This window comes from Chrysemys picta, chromosome 3, assembly GCF_011386835.1.
Source record: "Chrysemys picta bellii isolate R12L10 chromosome 3, ASM1138683v2, whole genome shotgun sequence".
NCBI classification, from domain to species: Eukaryota; Metazoa; Chordata; order Testudines; family Emydidae; genus Chrysemys; species Chrysemys picta.
In genome coordinates this window covers 169,263,766-169,280,886 of record NC_088793.1, presented here as the reverse complement: position 1 = coordinate 169,280,886, position 17,121 = coordinate 169,263,766, and the positions used below count along the sequence as shown (strand labels likewise).

Genomic DNA, 17,121 nt, shown 5'->3' with positions numbered 1-17,121 from the left:
TTTGCTAAAATCTCCTACCCCCTCATTCAGAAGACCAACTCACTGTGATAGCTAGATCATCAAACACCTTATTCAAAGTATTATCTGTATGCTATTACCAATAGGGATAATAGAAATTCACAAATCCTGAAGCCTTAAGGTCTCCATAAAGATTTTAGTTTCAACAGAATCAAATTTCATGTTTGAATTATTGTTAGTTTTTTTGGGTTGCAAATAGGACTTTTTACCCATGTTACAATTAGTAAATTCTTAACCACACAAGTCTCTGTTTCAAGTTGTGTGGACATAGTTTTGTTACTGCCCCTGTAAAATGTACTTGCTGGGAGAAATAAGACAGCGTTCAAGGAGGGGGATGGACGACAACTAATCCACATGACATAGTTTGAGTGTGGTGGATTCTACTCTGGCAGAGCAAATCTCTTTAATGCTGCTCTGACCTCTTAATCTGATAATTACTGACGTTCACTCAACTACAGGTTCTGCCATGTGCCACTGTACTACACATATCTTTTAAATTAGATATTTTTTCTATAAACCCAATCTAAAATTTATCAGGATACCATTAAAAAATGTTTATTATATTCCAGAACTTGTGTTACTGAAGAGAGTTTTGAACATATATGTGCGTTTATGTAGGCAATAAAATTTTCAATAGATAATGATCAAAACAAATATTAATGGATTGCACAAAGAGAACTTGCTGTATGAAGTGTCTTTGAATAAAAGGGACTGTATGTAAATATATCTTTTTTCATGGTCACAAGACTATTACAAATGCTAACAGATAAGCAGTACTGTAATCTACGGAAAAGTCACCCTTTTTAGTTTTATCTGCTTTGACAACATTTGACCTGGAGAAGCTCCACAATTCATTGTTATGTGGAGATGTGCTGTCTGTGGACTACTGCAACAGAGACAGACATACTGAAGAAAATTGTATTCATGTCCTCATCTGCTTTGTGGGGGCTTCCACAGCACTAATGCAAGATTTAGTTTTATCCTACAGAGGCACACTGATGCAGTCCACTATTATCAGTAACTTATAATAACTTAGCACAGAAACTTTGTGGTCTGCTATCTAAAAAGAGCTTAAGAATTGTAGGTTTGTGACAGGGTGCTGGGCAACAACAGCTGAGCCAGCACTCTGGTCACTGGAACTCTAATTAACTACTCTAGAACAGATCTTACTAAGAAGAGCTGTGACTAATTGACAGGTTGAGGAGAACTAAGAGGCTAATTAGGCCATTACACAGATGATACAAGAGGCACAAGATGGAAGTGGAGGAAGCAAAAAGAGAGAGATCACTCTCCTCTGCTTGCCTAAGGAGCTGAGGGCTCCCTATGGACTATAGGGGTGAGGCTATATATTGTATAAGGATGGTGGAACCTAATATTGTAAATAAACTGCACTGGGTGTTTTATCAGCAAAAAGAGCTGAGCTGTTTGTGGACTTGAGCAGAGGCAGGAGCAAGTGAGCCCTGCCACATGTTGAAAATAAATATTTAATGTTTAAAACTTGTAATAAACGTATGTACAGGGCACCTAAGCCCAAAGGTATTTGAAGTTCTTACCGAAATAATTAAAGCAAGAAACCACCACGCTCTACTCACCAAAATAATGGAATTCGTACATATGATTTAACAAGAATAAATTATAGTTGTTTTGGAGGTCTGCTTTCTGACTGAGGGAAATCCTCAGTGCCTGTGAGATCATATCAAGTGGAAAATTCAACCTTGCACGTACACAAAAATACACACACAACAATGAGAGAGTCTCCTCCCCTGGTAATTGGAGGGAAAACTCCACTCCCTGGTGTGCAGAAGCAGCTATTCTTTCCTTTCTGCACCCATCTTTAGCCCAACACTCACCTTTCTCCCTGATTTTTCCTGCCTTTCCCCTTTCCATCCATTCCCATTCTCCTTTTACAGTCCAAATTTCCTTCCAGCCCTTTCCTCTCCTGCTGACTCCAATCGGTCACCCTTCCTGCCACTCTATACTCCCGACTCCTACCAATCGTCCTCTCTGTCCTCCACACATTTCTCTGCTCACAGTTATCCTCATTTCCCAACCACAAAGCACAAGAGGCAGCTATCTTGACTGAGGGCAGCCTGGTACTAGATTCAGATTATCAAAATAATGGGAAATGGTGACAATTTTGAAAAGCTCAGGAGTTTCACATGACAATATCTGCTGTTCCTGAGATGAGCAGCTTTTAAAAAAATATCACAAGACTCTCTAGAACAATGCGAGTTGGCAATTCTGTAGTCCATTGACTCTGTTTAATTCATATTCCAGTTTCATGAACAGTAAAACATTTTAAAATTTGTTATAAATACACATGCTCCTCCCAACTGTGCAAACATTTACCATCTCACATGGCACTTATGTGTAGCTCTGGTAACAGACATGTGCAGAATTGGGCCCTGATTCTTTAGATTACACAGATATCTTAATTACAAATTTGATTTAAGAGTGGGCTTTTTCCATAGTTAACAAGGATACTTATAAAAGCAAACTGACCTGTTAAATAAACCTCTTGGTGGAGGAAGCAGAGGAATAACAGTGTTGCTTAAACATTCACAAAGAGGGCAAAGGAATTCACCATTTTCTACATCATAACTTGTATGCACTCGTAATCTCTGTTGTCTTCGTTGCTCCTTTGCTTGAACAGCATCAAAATACCTTTAGAAAACAATATATTAATTTAATGTTTGTCAGTAAAATAGTATTTTAATGTATGAATCAATATGTACGGACATTTTTTCCATGCTCATGTAAGAACATTATCTAAAATACAAATATTGGATATGAAAATTATATTCTTGTTGATCAAAAATTATGAATTGCTAGCTCTAGCTAATTTTTTAAACCAAAAGAATTAGTCCAATGGACCTCAAAATGGCTTAAAGTAAGATTATTTCCAGGTTTAAAGATCAGGATTTTCTAGATTTTTTTTAAAGTAAGTTTTAAATAAATTGTAAGAAGAAGGGTTTGGGGAGAATCCTAGACTTCAGGTTTATTCAGAAAAAAAATAGTTTTAGCAATGAATAGTGCCTCTTCAAATTTTCATAAAAAGAATGTTCTCTGTTCACAGTTTTGTTGGCCATTGCAAGAGAAACCAAAGTACCAAGACAAAAGTTTTATTCAGTAATAAGTGCTCCAGAACTAAAGAATCAAAATTCCAAACATAGAACTCCATCCTGAGTGCAGTATGGGAGTCTGCTTGCTCAGAGCAGCAGAAACAAATCTTGATGGTAAGCCACTTGGGAAGTGGATTAAGCTAAATGAGAAAAGGGAACTTATTCCAAAATAAGAGAGAGAGTGTCCACATGGGCGCTTATACTGAAATAAATATTCCAGAATAGCTATTTTAGTAATTTTCCAAGTGTAGACAAACCCTTACACACTGCCAACTTCCACTATTATTCAAGTTCTTTTCCTGATCATAAACTATGTTCTAATCAGGAAATGGAAGCAATGCTGTAAAGACTTGTGACTAATCAACAAACTAACGAAGCTCAACATTTGAATACTGAATAGTTGCAACAAGACGTACCAGCAAAAATAGCAGTCTAGCTAATTAAAGAACAAACTCAAGAAAATACGGACATCCTACAAGCAGAAAAAAGGCTATATTGCACAAATAAGTTATTCACGGCAAATTATTTGCTCAACTCCAGATTAAGCAAGAATTCAAACATTTTTTTTAAACATTAAAAACTAGCAATGGCTGTAAAGTATTGATCATTTCAGGATGTATATTTAATATTATGGCAATATCCTAGCATTATACAAATACTATTTACATATGAAGGTAAGCCATTCTAGCTTCTACAGACATTATTTAAGCTTTTATCCACTCAACCTTAAAACTGTTAAGTGGTAAACTAATTTTTTTTAAGTAGTAACAGCATGCACGTAAATTCCTTCTCTATATGAAAACTCATCAAGATGACAGATGCTAAACTATAATTTCTAATAATTCTTGTTTGAATTTAGCTATAATAGGATCTTTCTTTTTTATCTTAGATATCTTTATTGGTCTATAACAGCCTTTATTTTAAATTATGTATTAGAAATCTAATCCTTCCACTGAAGTAAACGTTAAGACTCCAACGGCTATTAGTGGAAGCAGGATTGGATCATTTATGTCTAGCTGAAAATAAAGTTCACTTCTGTTAACTCTAAACATGGCAATTACCTTTGCCAACAGTGAGCGTGCATAATATGTCCACAGCTACCCGTGTGTGTTCCACATGACAGCTCTGGATGCATGAATAATGGGTCATATTTTTCTGCATAAAAACAAACATTTTTGCATTTAAATCTTTCTATAATAAATAGATGTTTATTTCTGACATTAAAATATTTACATTTGTCATTTACATGCTTTATTAAATGTTATTAAAGAATCGCCTTTTTTTATTATTCCTTCGAGAAAGTCAATTTAAAGCACACTACCGAGCTCTACTAATCTACTTTTTAGCTAGGTTATCTGAAACACAGTTTAAAGGTTCAGTTATAAATACATAATAATTAGTTATTAAAGATGAAATCAAACAAACAGGCCCTGAATTTCAGAGGCACTGAACACAAGCAGCACCCATTCCGTTTAACTGGAATTTTGAGTGTTCAGCACCCGGGGGGGGGTGGGGGAAAACCAGGCCTACAGAACATTATTAATTTTATATAAGTGGAATAGAGAGGTATGATGTAGTACAGAAAAATATTGTGTATTTGCATACACGTAATATGAACAGAGAATATTTCAGATGAGGCAATCCCAACCAACCAAAAATGAGCTGTTCCAGTAAAGTCTTGAAACCAAAGTGTTTTTTCTGAGTTTGTCTACCAAAAAGAATCTAACAAGAAAAAAAAAAAACACCTGTATTGAGAAATATTTTATACAGATTATTAAGGCATATGTCACTTATACACATTAAATGAACTGACTGCTGCCAAATGTTTAACATAAATCCAGGTATAGAACAACTGATATAGGTACAATTTATGTCCTAACATAATATATCCTCTGTGTAGTGAGAGGTTAGAGCCCAGGGTGATTTCTGAGGAGGGTATAAATGGGGGAGAAAAATCGGGAGACTCTGATGGTATGTCTATGCTGCAGCTGGGAGCTAGTACTAACACACTAAAAATATCAACGTAGGACGTTCCAACTCAAGCTCTCAAGCCTACAGGATAGAGTGAGTTTGAAAGATGGAGCAGGAACATTCACCTTTATACATGTATATGCTAGCCTGGACCCTGCTAATGAGTCTGTATAGGCAGGCTGTGTAGCTCACTCCCACCTGCACTGCAGACATCCTCAGGCAGAAAATTATAGGAGTTTCACTGGCTGAGGCAATCATGAAGCTGAGCCGGTAATTCTGCTCCTAACAAGCCTCCTCATGCATAGTGAAAGGTCTATTTGAAACACTGGGGCAGGCAGCTCCATTTGCCACTGCAGCTAGATATCAGCACTGCCTCTTAATTTATTATAGCATATTTTGTTTCAGGCTCTGCCTACCAGACAGTGGGGTATTTTTGCTACATCTTGCGCTATCAGGCTTCCAGTTACACCAATAATTGGGATGGAATAAAGAAAAACGTGGGACTAACATCTGAAAGCCACTGAGGAATGGCTTGGTGTTACAAACTCAAATAACTGGGAAACATTTAATGGCTTCACACGCACAAGCCTTTTAATGACTTGTAGATCAGCTCCAATACATCCCTATTGCCACTCTCTGATTCCCATTACTCTACCCACAAAAATATAAAGTACCTTCACCTGACACACCTCAGTTTTCAGTAACTGAATTTATAATTATGACTAGAAGAAGCATTTTAGATATTATATTGCCTCTGTTTCCTAGCTACCACTTATGAGGCATGTTCCTAACAAAGTCAACAAGCGTTTTGCCATTGACTACGTTTGAACTTGCTCACAATTATATAGTTAACTAATGAAAAGGGGCACAGTGGAACACATCTACTTCAGAATAAGAAACAAGGCAGATACAGATGATTCTTTCAGAATGTTATAGTAAAAATATGAACACAACTTACCAGGATCCTGAATAACTTTGTTCCGGTTTTTAGACAAAACAGTTGATCTCTGAACAAATGCTGCCAAGACCATAGCCCTGCTGTCCACTTTAACCTCCTGTTCTTCTTGACACAATATACAGGTAACAACCTGTCTCCGTTCAGTCACTCTAGTTTGCTTTGGTCCCAAAGCTGTAAGCTTTGTATCTGAAACTGTAGGACTGAAATCAAATTATACTAGTGAGTACATCATTTGACATTTAAATTAGATCATGCTTTAAGTTTTTATTAGTTTACTGATGTAGTTTTATGTTCATTCATTTTAATTTTGTAAATAAGCAAACATTTGTCATATAGTAACCCCACACTTAATGTTGTCCCGGTTAACGTTTTGTTATTAGGTTGCTGATCTATTAGAGAACATACTCCTTTAAAGTCCTGCAACTTTCCCTTGTAACATTGTTTGGCTCCCCTGCCCAGTGCTCCAGCCTGGGAACGGGGTCCAGGCGCAGTGGCTTGCCCGCTCCCTGTCTGGAGCGCCCAGAGCAGGGCAAGACCTGGCACCCAGACCCCACTCCCCAGCTGGAGCGCCCGGTGGGCGGAGCATGGCAAGCCCCAGTGCTCCAACCCCGCTACGCCCTGCCTCAACCAAGCTTCACAATCATTGGTGACTACAGTATTAAATTGTTTGTTTAAATTATTTAAAACTTATACTGTATATGTATATAATGTCTTGTCTGGCAAAAAAAATTCCCTGAAACATAATGTAAATTGGGGGGAGGTTAATTCTTATGGGGAAAATTGGATTCACTTAACATCATTTCGCTTAAAGTTGCATTTTTCAAGAACATAACTAGGATGTTAAGTGAGGAGTTACAGCATATACATCCATGCATGTGTCCCCAAAAACCACTGTACAACAATACATTTCAGAGAGACCTTACGTCCTCCAGATGTTGACAACAGGAAAATATTCTTGGCTTTCTTGAAATCATATTTTAACTGTTTCCAGATTAAAATTGCAGTTAAATCATTAAAACTAAGCTTGAAAGTAAAAGCTAGAGATGTGTATGCAAATCTTAGTGTTTAATTTGGTGTGTTTTTTAAAGTTTACAACTAGGGGGACAATAATTTAATATCCAATTACACCTAGTACACAGGGGTTATCGTTAAAGATAGCATCCAAACTCAATCAAATACTGGAGGCTTTGGTTTCTACCCAACAACTTCTTAACAGATTGGTTTTGCTAGTTTAAGATGACATTTTAACACTCTTAATGTAGGTTTTTTAACATTAATGGTCTATTGTTGGGTTTGGAATACTACATTCAGGATTTCATAAGTACTACCAGACAGTTTTATAAATCTTGATTCAGACCAGATAAAACAGAAATCCTCCCCTGGGAGCAATGAAGCTTCATTTCTATACACTGCCTACTCCTATATAAGTAGAGGCCACGCTTGTACTTTTCCTAGCTGTCCCCAACTGCTTCACATACCAAATACGACATGTTTTCCATCTGCCAATCCCCCACAAAATACACCGTAATTTGGATCTTCAGTTGGTTATAAATAATTTTTCCCCACCCCTCACAAACAGATACTAGTTAGTCCCACTTCCCTATGTCCAAAACAACTTTCCCTAGTATAATTAACAATTAATTATCATGCTGACCACACTTCGTAACCAAGATTTTATAAAAGTCAGGCAGGTTTGGGGGTTTTTTTTGTCTGTTTAATTTTCTGAATCAATCAGTCATGGATATTTAGTGCAATTCGGCTATAATCTTAGCAGTGTGCAGAAAAAAAGTGGTCTGAAAAAAGCAACAAATGGTCTGAAAGAGCTGGACAGTTGTCTGCTGAGAAAAGGAAAATTTAGCTTTTGAGTTCAAATAGAAAGACTAGAGAATATTTGATTTGAAAGTAACAAAAGAGATTTATCAACTCTCTCAAAGTTTTACTTAAAATGTTTTCCCTTCACCTGTTATCGAGTACTCTGGAGGTTGAAGTAGCTAGTTCTTCTAAAGTCTGCTGAAAGAGTTCTTTGTTCTCATCAATGAAGTGCCGCTGCATCTCAGACATCTGAGCCATGATCTTCTCTCTGCGCAGCCTGGCAATCTCAGCTTTTCGCTTCCTCTCAGCTTTGTCTTTATCTCGTGAACCCTGTAATTTTATCGTTCAGTTAATATTTTTTAAAACATATTGCAATGGACCAAAAACGGTTCCTAACATTTCTGTAACTGTTGTTCTTTGAGATGTGTTGCACATGTCCATTCCAATGGAGGTGTGTGCGTGCCCCGAGCAGAGTTGCTGGATTTTTTCCCCTTAGTTGTATCTGTTGGATCAGCTCTAGCGCCCCCTGGAGTCACGTGCTAATAGCGTCAGTATACAGGACCCCGCCAACCCCGCTCCCCTTCAGTTTCTTCTTGCTGACCGCCTCTGGGAGAAGGGACGGAGGATAGGTTTTGGAATGGACACGTGCAATGTGTCAAAGAACAACCGTTACAGAAAGGCTAGTAACCTTTTTTTCTTTTTCAAGTGCTTTAACATGTCCATTCCAATGTAGGCGACTCACAAGCAGTTGCACTGGAGGTGGGTTTGGAGATGAAGGACAGGCCGACTGTAACACAGCCCAGTCAAAGCTGGCATGCTCTGTCCTGTTGTGTAATGGCATAGCGAGCCATGAACGTGTGAACTGACAACCAAGTTGCCACCCTGCAGATGTCCTGATTTAGAACTTGTGCCAAAGAAGCAGCAGAGTAGGCTTGGGACCTTGTAGAATGCACTGTAGGTTAGCCCGGGGCAGAATATCCACAAGCTTGTAACATGCTCTGAGACACGAAGTAATCCACGATGAGATTCTCTATGCAGAAATGAGACGACCTTTCATTCTTTCTGCTATTACTATGAACAGCTGAGTTGATCTGTGGAATGGTTTGGTTCTTTGTATGTAAAACAGACAGGGCACACTGAATGTCCAACGAACGGAGGCAATATTCTTCTCTATTCGCATGTGGCTTATGGCAGAACACTGGCAGAAAAACTGCTAGATAGCAATGGAATTGTGAGACTTCTTTCGTAAGGAATCTCGGGTGTGGTCTCAACTGAATGTTGTCCTTGAAAAAGACCGTATATGGGGGCTCCAAGGTAAAGGCTTGGATCTCCAAAACACGCCTGGCCAAAGTGATGGCCAGCAGGAAGCCTACTTTCCTGGGGAGATGCAACAGCAAGCATGTTGCCAGAGGGTTCAAATGGGGGCCCTATGAACTTTGACAGGACAAGGTTTAGGTCCCATATGGGGATGGGAATCCCTGACTGATGAAAGGGCTAGACTTTGTTGTCCGAGCAGAAGCAGGTAATCTAGAATAAGTTGCAGGGATGGCTGCAAGGGCAGGAACACCAGATGGAGGATCACTTCCATTTCGTCAGGTATGTGGCTCTGGTAGATAGTTTTCTACTGCCCATTAGGATCTCATGGACTTGCTCTGAGCAAACTAGCTCCTCTGGATTCAGCCATGGACCTTCCAGGCTGTCAGATGAAGGGATGCGAGGTACAAATGCCGTAGTCAGCCATGACCCCAAGATATCAAGTTGGGTTCAGCAGAAATTACAGTGGTGTCTCCATTTCCATGGCTAGAAGGGTGGAGAACCAATGTTGCCTGGGCCACACCAGGGCTAGGAGGATGACCCATGCTCAGTCCCACCTGATCTTCATCAAAACCTTGTGAATCAGTGGGATAGGAGGAAATGTGTAGTACAGGTGCTTTGTACACTGTAACCGGAACGCATCTGCGAGAGACCATGGGCTGTGACCTCGCAGGGGGAACTGGGAGCATTTCCTGTTGGTTCAGGTGGCAAACTGATCTATAAGGGGAGTCCCCCACCACAGGAAGATGTCCCTCACAATGTCTGGACAGAAAGACCTCTCGTGGTGAGAGGAGAAAGATCTGCTGAGGCTATCTGTCAGCTGGTTCTGAGTCCCAAGAACGTAAGATACCTCTGACTGATGGAGTGATTGATATAGAACTCCCACAGATGGATTGCTTCCTGGCCCAGGGGAAAAGAACACGGCCCACCCTGCCTGTTTATGTAGAACATAGCAATCATATTGTCCGTGAGGATTAAAATGGATTTGCCAGACAGGCTAGACACACTGCCCTAAGTTCCCGGACATTGATGTGCAGAGAGAGCTCTTCTTGAGTCCAAAGATCTTGAATTCTGAGGGATCCTAGGTGGGCTCCTTAGCCAGGGCCAACACATCGCATACCAGAGACAAGGACGGCTGGGGATTCAAGAAGGGTACCCCTGCACATACAATCTGGCTGTCCAACCACCAAATTAGCAAGTCAAGGACCTGTACTGGAATTCTGAGCACTGAGTCAAAGTGTTGGCAAGAGGGGGAGTAGACTGGCTAGCCAGGCTTGTAGAAGTTGGAGTCATAGTCTTGCGTGTTTACTATATGTGTGCATGATGCCATGTGACCCAGGATGCTCAGGGAGTTTTGCATGGTTGTGATCCAATGACCTTGAAGACATTATTAGGGACGAAATTGAGAGGATCCAGTCATCCAGAAGTAGAGCCCTTGCTTGCACAGAGTCGAGTAGTGCTCCAATCAACTCTATCCTCTAAACTGGGATCAAGGTGGACTTCTGGACATTTAACAGAAGGCCTATTGCTTTGAAAATCAACTGGATGAAACATATGTCTGCTTCCATTTGAGCTCTGGACTGGCCCTTGACCTGCCAGTTGTCAAGGTATGGGAAAATGGGGACTCCCTTCCTTCTGAGGAAGGCTGCTACTACCGCCATGCACTTTGTGAAAACCTGAAGGGCGGTCAACGGGCTGAAAGAGACCACCACAAACTGGTAATGGTTTCAGTTCACTACGAACGTTAGGAAACGCCTGTGACTAGGAAAAATTGAAATGTGGAAGTAGGCTTCCTTTAGATTGAGGTCAGCATACTAATCCCCGGGATCCAGTGAGGGAATGATGGAACTCAAGGGGACCATGTGGAACCTCGGGTTCTTGAGATATCAGTTGAGATGTCACAGGTTTAGAATAGGTCTGAGACCACCTTTAGCTTTCGGAATTAGGATATAGCAGGAATAGAACCCCTTTCCTCAAGTGAATGGGAACCTCCTGACAGCTCCCACCTGAAGGAGGGATTGGACTTCTTGTTCCAACAGAAGCTTGTGAAAAGGGTCCTTGAAGGGGGAGTAGAAAGGAATTGGATGGTGTAACCCAGTTCTACCATGCTGAGAACCCTGTGATCTGAGGTGATATGGGTCCAGGCATCCAGGAAATAGGAAAGGCAGTTGGAGAACAAGGGGTAGCTGGATCCAATACATATGGGATTCCGATGTTGACCTTGAGCGTCTCATCAAAACGCGTGTTAGGCCCTGCGCATTTGTTTCCGAGACAACCTGCATCGTCCAATCGAGGAAGATTGGGGAAGGAGCCTGAGCCTAAATCCCCTGTTCCTCCTCCTCTGTTGATCCTGCCTGGCAGTCTGCGGGAAGTAATGGCTCATCTGCTTTCATACTGCTTTCTTGAACCTGCCAGATACATAAAGTCCCAGGGATTTCAAGGTTGTCTGGGAACCCTTAAGGCTGTGCAGTCTATCGTTTGTCTTCTCCAAGAAAAGCGAGGAGCCCTCGAATGGGAGATACTGTATGGTCTGTTGCACTTCCTGGGGATGTCCTGAGGACTGCAACCAAGAGCTCCTATGCATTGTAACCGCAGTTGCCATTGGCCTGGCTACAGAGTCAGTGGCATCCAGGGCCACCTGCACGGACGCGCAAGCCACGGTCTTGCCTTCCTCATTTAGGGAGAAAAACTCCTGCCTGGATTCCTGGGGAAATAGTTGCCCAAATTTTGTCAGTGACTCCCACATATTAAAGTCATAGCGCCCCAGCAGGGCCTGCTGGTTACCTATATGAAGCTGAAGGTCCCTGACTAGTATGCCTTCTGCCCGAACAGGTCCAACTTCTTAGGGTCCTTTGCTTAGGGCATAGAACCCAGCTGTCCCGCATGACCTCACTCCTTGGCCGCTGCAACCACCAACGACCCCGGGGGGGAAGTGCAAAAAAAGAAATTCATACCCCTTGGCAGGAACAAAGTTTTTCCGCTCTCAGTTTTGCCGTCGTTGGGAGGGAGGCAGGGGTTTGCCACAGGGCCTTAAGCGGTTCCATGAGAGCATCATGAAGTGATAGAGCTACTCTAGATGGGCCCACTGGCAAAAGAATGTCCAAGAGGCCACGTGTCACCGCCTTGACCACCTCTGCTTGGACCCCTAGGTTTGAAGCTACCTGTTTCAACAGATCATGGTAAGCCTTACTGTCATCTGGAGATGGGGAGGTCACTGGTGCCACCGTGGGAGGAGAAAGAGGCAGCTAATGTTGGACCAGGCACCTCAGTTGGTTCCTCAGCACTCACAGGAGCCTGCAGGGCTTCCTCCTGGGGTATGGTTCTGTATTTGGTATCCGGTTCTGGGGTATCCCTGCACAGTACCAGGGGTGCCCTGGCTTCTCAAAGAAGTCCCTGAGGTGGGGGGAAACCCCTAAGAGTTCCAGAAAAGCCACTGCATGGTAGGCAGACCCCATAGATATGATGGCCAGGTGCCCTAGGGTACCAAAGAACTTGGTGCTGAGGTGGGGTAAGAACACCTGGGAAGCAGTGAGGTTGGCTGCATTCATGGGGGGAAATACAATCCCACTTCCAAGTCTGATGACGATGAGCTGCACTGCGGAGACTCATAGGGCGCTGTGGTGCTGTGGCTGCGTGACGTATCGGGGACAAAGAGTGTCGTATCGGGGACCTGACATGGGTCTAGCTCTCTCCCTAGTCCTTCGGCACCAAAGATCTCTTCTCCTCCTGGTGCTTTCGGTGTTTCTTTTTGTGCACCAGAGAAGATGATCAGTGCCGGGAGACCCAGGTTGATGGAGGAACGCTCTTCACCAAGGACGAGGTACTCGGTGCGGAGTCCGAGCGCGGCTCTGAGGCTGGCCTTAGGGCTGCCTCCATGAGTAGGACCTTCAATCGAGCAGCTCAGTCCTTCTGAGTCCAGGGCTTAAGCTCCTTGCAAATTTGAAAGTGGTCTTTCCTATGAGCTTCCCCTAAACACTTGAGGCAGCTCAAGTGCGGGTTTCTCAAAGGCATAGACTTACTGCACAAAGTGCAAGACTTGAACGCTGGTGACCGAGGCATGCCTCAGCACCGGGACAGTGGACAACTCCCTTATCTAAAAGCTGAGGAGCCCAAACTATCTAGAAACTACTAAAACTACACTAACTTCTAAAAACTACAATAACTATGTAAACTAAAACTGAGAGAAAATCCACTAAGAAGTACTGCCTAGGCAATGAAGGTTCCAGCAACGGTCATGGGCAGTAAGAAGGAATTGAAGGGGAGCGGGGTCTGTACAGACGCTATGAGCGTGCGACGCCAGGGAGCGCTAGAACCAACCCAATGGATACCACTAACGGAAAAAATGCCAGCAACTGTGCTCGGGGCACACACACACCTACATTGGAATGAACATGTGCAAGCACTTGAAGAACTTAATGTTACATTTCCAATTTTTACTGTATTTACTTTTTAATTCCTCAGCTACTTATAAGTCACAAACGATTATACAATTTAAATAAATAAATAAATAAATAAATAAATAAATAAAATGATTCTGTTTGGCTGTTATGCAGTCTCCTCATCTGTCTGGCTCATGTAAGGGTCAGGCAGAAATGTAGACCATGTGTGAGTCCCAGAAGAGCAGAGGTTGCTTCATTTCTTCTCCTGTGGAGAAGGTGGGGCCATGGCACTGCCTTCCCCTCCATGTAAGCTGTGCTTCCCTAAGGTATTGTGTCTTCCCAATACCCTTTACTCTAAGCCATGCCTAACGAGCGCAGTCCAGACCTAAACAAATAGGTAGGGTGATCTAATACCCTTGGATCTAGTACACTTGGAACAACCTACAGAACAGGAGAAACAATATTTAATCTCTTAAATGTCTCTGAGCAGCCTCCAAAATAGTCAGAAATAATGGAAAGAGCAAAGTCTCCAGGCCCTGCTTACTAGCTAGGGAGGCCTCAGGCAGGAAAAATGCAGACTCAGTGATGAAGTTATGAATAAGAACCCCTCCCCACAGACTAAACTAACCTCTCTGTACCAAGGCTGACTAAACTGCAGCTTGTGTGACAGAACGTGAACTATATTTTTAAAAGACATATCTGCAGATTCTGGCCTGATTTTAGGTCACTAATTAAAAATGTAGTCTATTGCAGTTCATGACCTATAGCTGTTTTAGTACAACAACAACCCATTGTAGCTTATTTTTACCTCTTCTATAATATTTCCTTCAGTCTCAGGCACAGGACTTGTAGAAGAGCTCTCTCTTAGTTTCTTAATGGCATTAAAAGTCTGCAACAAGAAAAATTAGTTAGCTTGTGGCATTTAAATAATACAAATAATAATGGTTTGTTAGCTATGAGAGTGCATAAGGTTCCCACTCATGGACCAGAAACCCACTGTGCTGAATTCTGTAAGATGAGAGGATGCAACAAACAAACTGGGGGGAGGAGAGCATAAGGAAACAGTGACTTTTTCCAATAATGAATTTCTAAAACCAGCCCAATTTAATTAGCTATGTATTGTGAACATTTTATATCATTCATGAAAAATCCTAGAAATAAAATTCTGATTTACCTTCAGTATCCACCTGATCATGTCCTTGTGCACTTCTAGATGAGGTGCATTTTGCAAAGTTTCTAGCATAGCTAATATACTAGGGGAATTACTGGGTGCCTCACCAGGTCCTAGAACAAAGATATAGACAGCTATATTCAGTGTATTTGACCTCTTTATACTGGACTAAACATGTTATGTTTCAAAATAACTTCATAAGCCATCTCTAAATCCTATAAATTAGAGATATAATAGTCTAAAAATCCTGCTTTTTGAATGGGTTTTCAAGACCATACACATTGTCACTCTGCCCTCTGTGCTAGCTTGGAACTGGTACAAGGGAATGATAGTGATAAACTTTCTGCTCACTTCAAACCAAGAATCTTGTCAATTTAGTGACTTTACCAGATCACAGGAACTAGCTGGAAGATGCAGTGGAGGAATAACAAGATACTTATATCAAATATATAGCTATAAGCCCAACAGACCCAGTGTTTGGTCATTAAATTAAGGAGCATGATTTTAAGATTGTTGCAATATTAATTTAGTCAATTCGTAGTAAAAGAAACAAAAAAAGCTTATCAGTGGGACATTTTAGAAAAATGTAATATTAGAAAAAGATAATATATAAAAACACAGGAGGATAAATATTAAGCTTATCAGGCATGACACTATCCCTATTGTTAGATATTTCCGAACCTAAACACTTATGTATATGCACATTTTCTACAACATTATTTTCGTAGAATTCTATACTTCTGGGGGTTTTGTGCACTGAATTATAGACATACAGATTTAAAGTGTATTTAAAAAGCATCTTTTAAAGTGGCCTTTTAATGTATCTTGATTCAGAAGGGCAAAAGACGTTTACATACAAAATATTAGAGATTGATATTCCTGATTTTGAATTTGCTAATCATTTGAAGAATGGACATACTTGAGATCTTCTGAGTGAAGGTAAATGTTACAACATTCTCTTCATTGAGATTCTCTAGGTGTTGTTTTTCTTCTTGTAGTGCCATTCCAATCAAGTGCAAAACCTAAATAAAATCACAAATTTCAGACCTTGTATCAAAAAACATTTTATACTATCCCCTAATGTCTATAAGGAACTAAAAACACTACATTGAGAGAGAAACAATTGAGTAAAAAGCAAAATTACAAGAAAGTGAACTTTAGATAGTAACTACCTAGATTGTCTTTGCAGTGTAGTTGTAGCTGTGTCAGTCCCAGGATATTAAAGAGACAAAGTGGGTGAGATAATTTATTGGACCAACTTCTGTTGGTGATAGAAGTTTTCGAGCCACACAGAGGCATGGGGAAGAGCTCTGTGTGGCTCGAAAATTTGTCTCTCTCACCAATAGAAGTTGGTCCAGGAAGATTGTCTTTGGCATATCTGTCTTCATTCAGAAGACTTATTTGAAATAAGTTTTTATTACTGTATCCACGTCACAAAAAGTACTGTATTCTACATGTGTGTTTCCAATGTTCCGTTTTCCTGTGTAGCAACTGTGAAGAAAAGGTTACTTATCTGTACAGTAACTGGAGTTCTTTGAGATGTGTTGTCCCTTTGGGTGCTCTACCTTAGGATGTGCATACTACAGTGTATTCTTGGAGATTTTTAGTTAGCAGCAGCCATGGGTCCAGAGGTCTGCACCTACACTCTCATGCTCCAGTGCAAGGGTATATAAGGATGGGCAGACTGCCACCGCTCCATTCCTTCTCAACCAAAAACCCCAAGAGATACTGCAGCAGACAGGAAGGCAATGATGGAGCAACAAGTGTGTCTGACCTGATGCGAGTTACAAGATGGCGTGTCCTCTGTCCACTGTGAGGCAAGGATGGCACTTGAGTTGAAGAAGGCTTCTTAGAGAAGTCCTTGCTCCTCGAGGAGTCCTTTGGTCTGGAGGTCTCCGCCTCTGGTATCAACGATGACAGTGCTCTTCGATGCAGTTTGCTAGAAGACTTCTCGATGAGAGGTGTACCAGAAGTCTTCTTGGTCTACTGGCATCTTGGTCTAGGGGCCTGTAGAAGACTCAGCAGTACCCATATCAGGATGTGAAGTTTCCTAGTTCCCTGGCCTCAAAGGTGACTTTTCCCTTCTTCTCGAGTCTCTCTAGAGAATGCAGTTTCTTCCTTTTAGAATGCTTCATTTCCAAAGCTAGCCCATGGTCTCTTTTTACCAAGGTTGAAGTCCCTGGAACAGTCTGAGCAGCTGAGGCCAATATATGGAGAGGAAGTAGGACCCCGCACCTCTCAAGGAATGCTACATGAAGAGGAGCTTCAATCTATCTTTCCTCTGTCTCCTTGATCTGCTCTTAAATCTGGAGCAGATCTTGCACTTAGATGGGCCATAGGTCTCTCTCTAAGACACCTGGAATGCCCATCACTGAG

The 17,121-nt window shown here is 41.5% G+C and overlaps 1 protein-coding gene across 4 annotated transcripts in view; it reads right to left on the bottom strand.

The window, feature by feature from the left end:
* UBR2 (ubiquitin protein ligase E3 component n-recognin 2) overlaps positions 1-17,121 on the bottom strand; it is a 109,995-nt gene that overhangs the window by 29,764 nt on the left and 63,110 nt on the right. For all 4 annotated transcript variants that reach the window (XM_005301245.5, XM_042855137.2, XM_005301244.5 and 1 more), the window contains 7 exons: positions 15,665-15,767; positions 14,749-14,858; positions 14,383-14,463; positions 8,030-8,211; positions 6,070-6,269; positions 4,202-4,295; positions 2,521-2,682 (listed from right to left, as the gene is read on the bottom strand). In XM_005301245.5, the coding sequence (XP_005301302.2) occupies positions 2,521-2,682; positions 4,202-4,295; positions 6,070-6,269; positions 8,030-8,211; positions 14,383-14,463; positions 14,749-14,858; positions 15,665-15,767 (932 nt within the window). The remainder of the gene's footprint in view (positions 1-2,520; positions 2,683-4,201; positions 4,296-6,069; positions 6,270-8,029; positions 8,212-14,382; positions 14,464-14,748; positions 14,859-15,664; positions 15,768-17,121) is intronic.